At 38.9% G+C, this 6,510-nt stretch overlaps 2 protein-coding genes across 2 annotated transcripts in view; one reads left to right on the top strand and one right to left on the bottom strand.

Moving 5' to 3' along the window:
- LOC109478718 (PHD finger protein 24-like) overlaps positions 1–2,187 on the top strand; it is a 19,232-nt gene extending 17,045 nt beyond the window's left edge. The window contains 2 exon segments of the mRNA XM_019780430.1: positions 1,093–1,179; positions 1,762–2,187. Of these exon segments, the coding sequence (XP_019635989.1) occupies positions 1,093–1,098 (6 nt within the window). The 3' untranslated portion in view covers positions 1,099–1,179; positions 1,762–2,187.
- A 2,842-nt stretch (positions 2,188–5,029) lies between these two features.
- Positions 5,030–6,510, bottom strand: part of LOC109478735 (dentin sialophosphoprotein-like) — an 11,177-nt gene continuing 9,696 nt past the window's right edge. Inside the window, exons 8-9 of the mRNA XM_019780454.1 lie at positions 5,768–5,788; positions 5,030–5,137 (exon numbers count right to left, since the gene is read on the bottom strand). Coding sequence (XP_019636013.1) covers positions 5,033–5,137; positions 5,768–5,788 — 126 coding nt within the window. The 3' untranslated portion in view covers positions 5,030–5,032. The remainder of the gene's footprint in view (positions 5,138–5,767; positions 5,789–6,510) is intronic.

Here is a 6,510-nt window from a genome sequence, read left to right on the forward strand (position 1 = left end):
GAGTGTGACGTCAACACTGGGTCAAAGGTATCTGGTAGACGATGTCGGCCCCCGTCGCGGTTCAATGAAGGTTGATGGGCCCTGATGTATATAGCTTCCTTCACCCTTCTCAAGAAATAGTCTTGTTCAGTGTCCAAAATCCAGTGTTGACGTCACACTTCAAAGAAGCCACGTGACAAGCTTCCCTGTGTCAGTCTACTGAGGAAGACCAGAGTGACTGGTCGAAAGCTCTAGGTGAGAGATTTCTTTGTGTTGGATCAAAAATTTTAACTTTTAACATAACACCTGTGCTGTTGCTGTTGTTGTCTCTGCTTAACGTCTATTTTTCCGTGTAATATGTCGTGTTCTTTAATTGATTGACATAACCTTTCAACGCGAAGAGCGTTTTATCGCACAGTTGACCGATTGGGCTGTTAATTATTCAATCTAACCTTATCCCTGGTCTCATCACGAATATGTCACAAGTATCATCAAATGACACGCTGTCATAATCTGTCAGCCTGCTCTAGTCATTAAATGTATCTGTCAAATCAAGGCTCATCATGTGTCAGATCATCGTGATGTTATGACCTATACGGAGGATTGTGACATTCCCCGCTTTCAGGTCTAATTATAAAGACACTATCTTAGACCTATATGCCACAGCGAGTTAATTTTATGAATGGCATCCTAGGCAGACTCCAGATCTAATGCATGCAATAGGGCAAAAAAAGGCGGACCAAAAAACAAAATTCCTACATCTTTAATTTTGACATCATGAACCTTGTTAAACAAAAATGGTACATATATTACTGCCAACTATTACAACATCAATCTCTCACTGAAACAACTTAATTAAAGTTTTCAATCATTGTACATTGATTTTGATTCAGTGGGAACATCACATGTACATAGCCAACAGACATCTTTGTCCAATTTCGGCATGTTGCCCACTGTCAGAAGGCAACAAAAAATCTTGTCCCCCCCCCCAAATCAAGCGAAAATTAATGCGTGCGCTGACGTGATCCATAAAAATTACTTGCTGTGGCCTAAACTTATTCATTATCAACATAATAATGTAATGTATCATGTATCTCTGCCTTATCCAACCAGGCCTGAGCGACAGAAGACCCATTCTCTGGCCTTGCACGTCGACACAAATGCCCGGATGTTGATGGACGCAGATACAAAATCCACAGGGTAAGATTTCTGTAGGTTTCTCTATGTTTCAGTGACACGAATCGTTTGATTGGCGATTCTACGCCATGTTGATGATAGGACAGGTTGGAAGCCATTGATCATGGGCGCCTCCTAGCGAAGCTGTGGTTAGGTGCAGTGCGTGAGCCATGATTTGGTGTACTGATTTTAGTGAATTTATATGTAAATACGTGATCGTTTTATCCCCCTCCCCTTTTTAGCTGACAATTTCCCTGTTGTGGTCTTGTTTGTTTGTTTGTTTGTTTGTTTGTTTGTTTTATCCAGGTAATCCAGGCGTTTTTCAAAGACCAACATTATAACAAATAATAACAGTCAACCAAAACAAAAGCGAGAACAAATGTAAGCCCTCGCGAACCAACAGAAAACGTAAATAACGAATAACACAATGAAAATGAAATCCTTGGAAAATTTTAATACACAAATAAAACCTAACGGTGGGCTCAATCCTCTGCCCAGCCAGACACTATTTTCCCCCTTATATTATGAAGTCCCGGTGGAGGCTATACATTATTTTGAGTGAGAGGGATTTAAAGTTATAACCTACCGTTTCTTGTGCCTTGCCAGGACGGTGACGTGGATGGACTTCCTCCGTGACCAGGCCCTGTACATCCTGGCAGCCCGCCCGAACCTGCCCAACTTCCCGCCGGTCAAACAGGCCTGGGAGGCCAACAAGAGATGAACCACCACCGCCTGTACCGCCTGCTAACTTTCGTCTCGTATGCGGCTGTTGCCACTAGAAACGGTTGATACCATAACGTAGAATTTTTTAAAACTTTATTGGCACAACAAAAGTACAGCGACTTTCGTAAGGCACCTGTAGACACACAGACAAATATGTAGGCATAACGAAATTAACCTACATACAAGACAATAGATGTATCAGCTTATACTACTTGTTCTAAGGTCTAAACATTCTTTGATGTATTAGAATGGTACGTTCTGTCGACGCCATGATGTTTCGTAACGTAGAGGATTAACATTTAGGATCAAGCTTTTTGAGTCGTGCAAGCCTGTGGTCTTTTATTACTACTACATGTACTTTATAATGTAATTACCTGTTCTGAACGATGCATTGCAATTGAAATGTTGCTTTTTATACGTTTCATACATTTTTGACCCCCCCCCTTCCCCCCAAAAAAGTTATGATGCGCTCGGACATGGCATCGGCAAGTCAGCGATATGGCATCGACCATTTCAAATGGCAACGGCCGTTTACGAGACGGAAATTTAGCGTACAGTCCTGTATCATGACTTGTTTCAACTCTACACATTAGCTGCCTGACGTATGGATATGGATATTAAACCGTAAAAAAATTACCCGCAAAAGTGAGCTCCTTACATGATTTCTTAGACTTCAAATGGGCACTGATTGTAACGTTATCAACACTTATTGATGTATAAAATGTAGTACATTTGTAATGAAACCACTGCCTCTGATTGGTAGCTACCACAGCCAGGACCTTCCCACGACTTTGCTCCCGACCATTTCCCGACCAAGGTTGGCGATAGGTTGGGAGTAGTCTCGAATCTATCCCATTCTAGCTCCAGATCGTCACTCCATTCCCATCCAAGACTTTTCCCGAGTTTCATCTGTCAAAATTCACATTTGGCTGTCGCTGACGACTTTTGAAAGGCAAGTCGCCGACCAATGCCCAATCGCTCACGACAAACTCACAACCACGGTCTGGAGAAGGTCGAGAAGCCATGGTCGTCTGGTTTGATAGTCAAGACACATCTAGTTTTAGTGATTACGAGGAGTCGTTCATACTTAGGTAACAACATAAAGTTTTGGGGGACATATACGAGTAGACGGTGTTGCATATTGTGTAAAAATGTCGAACGCTATAGCCTAAAACCTACACCTGTCAGTTGCCAAAGATTACTGTAAAGCATTGGAAAGGGCAACGCTAAACGAGTCGGGTTGTGTGGCCTTGATATTTTCAGACATTGTGTGGGTCAGAGTGTATGTTAAAGAGAAACAATAGCACTAAAGCCATATGCTGTTCATTTGTGGGTGTTAACTCGATAAAAACAGAAAGTATATGTTGTTATTTTGTAAAAAAAAACAGACTAAATGTGAATAGAAAATGTGATATTCAAATCTGTGCAATTCTCGTTTCAAAATACATATTTCGGTCAAAATGCTTTATGTATCGTGTTGTTTGTGCTTACGTCATTGTGACTCATCAAAACACAACAAAACGTTAATATGTGTAAATAGAGTTCCACGATGCCATACCTTCGCCAAATGATGTTAACCTTTACGACTGATGACTTGTAGGTGTTTCTCATAGATTATGAAAATAAGATTCTTATTTGCAAGAGTTATATCAGTTGGTCATATTCTACACCCAATGACAGCATAAATATATAATTATTGTAAGCATCACTTATAAGCAAACATAATATAAGCACATCATGTGCTTTCTGTCCAATGCTCTAAAATTTATGTGTATAAAATAAAAATAAAAATGAATTAAGCTGCCTACATACCAAAAATCATGACGATCAGTCAACCGGTTTTAGAGTTATCGTTCTTCAAAGTTTTCTTTGCAACAAATGCCCGTGTAGTTCCATAACAAGCTGCTAGGGGGCCCAAACTTACACCACTTACTCCTAACCCCAAGACCTTTTTACTACTCAGAACTCCTGGAATTCCAGAAAATTTTATCCAAAACTTTAACAAGACAACTCATTATGAGACCACAAGTGTCAAATTCCCTCCAACTCACCTTTATTGTCAAAAGTCGGTATTATCGATAAATAAAAAGCAATACAAACGTATACTAAGTAAAATTTGCATAGTCTTGGGTCAGTCTGGGTCAACTTAACATCGGAATACATAATAATTATGACTGGAGTATGAATATGAGAACAAGATTGTTACTTTTTCTCTGTCAGTGTGATTTTATTTTAACGTTGATATATTTGACAACCATAGGTTGTAAATCATCGAATAAAATATCTTATTAAAAACAGTAATTAGCGCTACAGAAAGACGTCGACAATGTTACCTTATTCCCATTCTTCAATTAATAATCACTCAAAAATGATGTTGTTAGACTAAGTACATTTGCCAAAACGTAAAAGTAAACTATGGTTATCCTGTCTGCTATTAGTATCAATTCTCCAACTAAACACCAATAGTAACTCTAACTATCTGCTTAGTGTAAACGATTCAAAACACCACATTTTACTATGAATCGATGCATAAAGATGGCCATGTATTTGCTCAAGAGAAAATAAGTAATGATGCTGTAGGTATCGAATTGTAAAGTTACGACAAGCTGCTAGCTGTTCATGTACGGCCTTTTTGGTTGACTTCTTCTTATTAGTATGTATCTAGCCTGCATATGCACCTACATGATGAGATGCTATACTGCATGGTCGATGGTAAACTGTTGAAACTACTGCTGATGCTACTGCTGATGCTAATGTGATGCTGTTGCTGATGCCACTGCTGATGCTACTGCTGATGGTAGAGTTTATGCTACTGCTACTGCTGATGATTTGCAGCTTCCTGAAAAAGGATGCATTTGCTCATGACATGCATATTTGGTCATCACATGCATGATTTCGTTGTAATTGATTTAGTACATTTTTAGAAACCATGAAACACGCAATACCCAAATGCCAATTCCGCTTAATCATGTACTTCTAGTTTGCTCTGTCAAAAAATATTAGATATTCTACCATTGAGTCATTAATTCCTGTCAGAAACATACAACTTCAAAAGTTTATAAAAGTACTTTCATACAATGAGAGACCAATGCTACTTATTTTTAAGAAGAAGTAAACTTACGTGATAAGATTGTTTTAGGGCATCTCTTGTCATTTAGGCATTCAAACAGTACTGCAAGTTCATCTGTTTGACACATTTGGCATTTTTTCCACAGCAGTCGCCATCTTTCTTACATTCACCGAACGATGAAGAGCATGCCTGATTAAAGTAAAGAGATTCGAGATCAGAATCAGATCAGTGTTTGGAGGGTTTTGTGAATGTATCAGAACTGTATCACAGCAAGTTATGTTTATGGATGACATTAGCGCGCACATTAAATTAATTTTCGCCTGATCTTGGACAAACAAAAGAAGAAATTTGCCGAAAATGGGCAAAGATGTCTGTTGCCAAGTCAGATAAGTATTAAGTTAGGAGACAAGACTCTGGTTTATTGTTTTGTCTTTTACTTTGATGCAGTGATGAATTTCAATTACATGTATGTGGTGATCCCTTTGAATTAAAAAAACATTCGTACAATGATTGAAAACTTCTATTTTTTAAATTTGTTTTAGTGACAAAGGGATGTTGTGATAGTTGCATTAAACTTAGCACAACGTAGGTATCATTTCTTGTTTAACAAATGCCAAAATTGGAAAATGTAGGAACAACCCCACACCACATCCTACCACCCAGGATATACCAGGTCACAACCCTGTCAACCAACTGAAACCCAATCTCCGCCCACCACTTACAACCCTCGCTGCGTAGGACGAGATGCAAATTAACCATAAACCGCAGTTATAAATGTATTAGTAATTGGTTTATTCTAAATGCAAATTGGTCTCTTACCTTCTTGTCCTTCTTGTTGTCCTGCATCAAATGTGAAAAAACATGTTTATACGATTGAAATATTAGCATTCCTAAACGATATTCAAACATTTATACCATGTTCTACCCATACATCGTCATTTTTTTTCAAATTCTAGCATGACATTCCCACCTACAGTTCTCTATCAAATGGAATCATACAATATTAATTTCAAGCTTATGAAATTCTTTGCTATCACATGGCTACCGCAAATCACATAGCTACCGCAAATTTGAAAAGAAAAAAAATCCCGAGAGGTACCGTGAAATCTCGCGAGACTATGATGCATGTCCCGAGGTTGCAACTGTATGTACGGGACAGGACACTATTTCCAGCCCCCATTGGAATATATGGTAAACATATAAAAACTGAGCTGTCACCTACTTGAGTGTTCAACTATTGCAACCTCATATTGAAAGGGTAGTCCAACTTCCAAATTGTCCATTTAGTCCAAAAATTTTATTTTGACCAACGAAAATAAGTACGATCCATGGAAACACTGAGATCATGACCTCTGACCCTCCCTGTACACCACCAAAAAACAAAAACATGGCATTGCTTTTAGAGCTCTACCAGGCAGCCAAAACAAGTCTATAGGCTAGTTTTTCAACAAAATAGAAGAAGTAACTCTCCAGCTGGAAAATCCCAGCATTTATCTACACACACCAAGAAAAAGGCTGTCTTCAGTTGGTTTGGATGCGCTCATGAAAAGGGGGGGGGCGGG

The sequence above is a fragment of the Branchiostoma belcheri genome, unplaced genomic scaffold (genome assembly GCF_001625305.1).
Source record: "Branchiostoma belcheri isolate BF01 breed outbred unplaced genomic scaffold, Haploidv18h27 scaffold45, whole genome shotgun sequence".
Classification (NCBI taxonomy): Eukaryota; Metazoa; Chordata; class Leptocardii; order Amphioxiformes; family Branchiostomatidae; genus Branchiostoma; species Branchiostoma belcheri.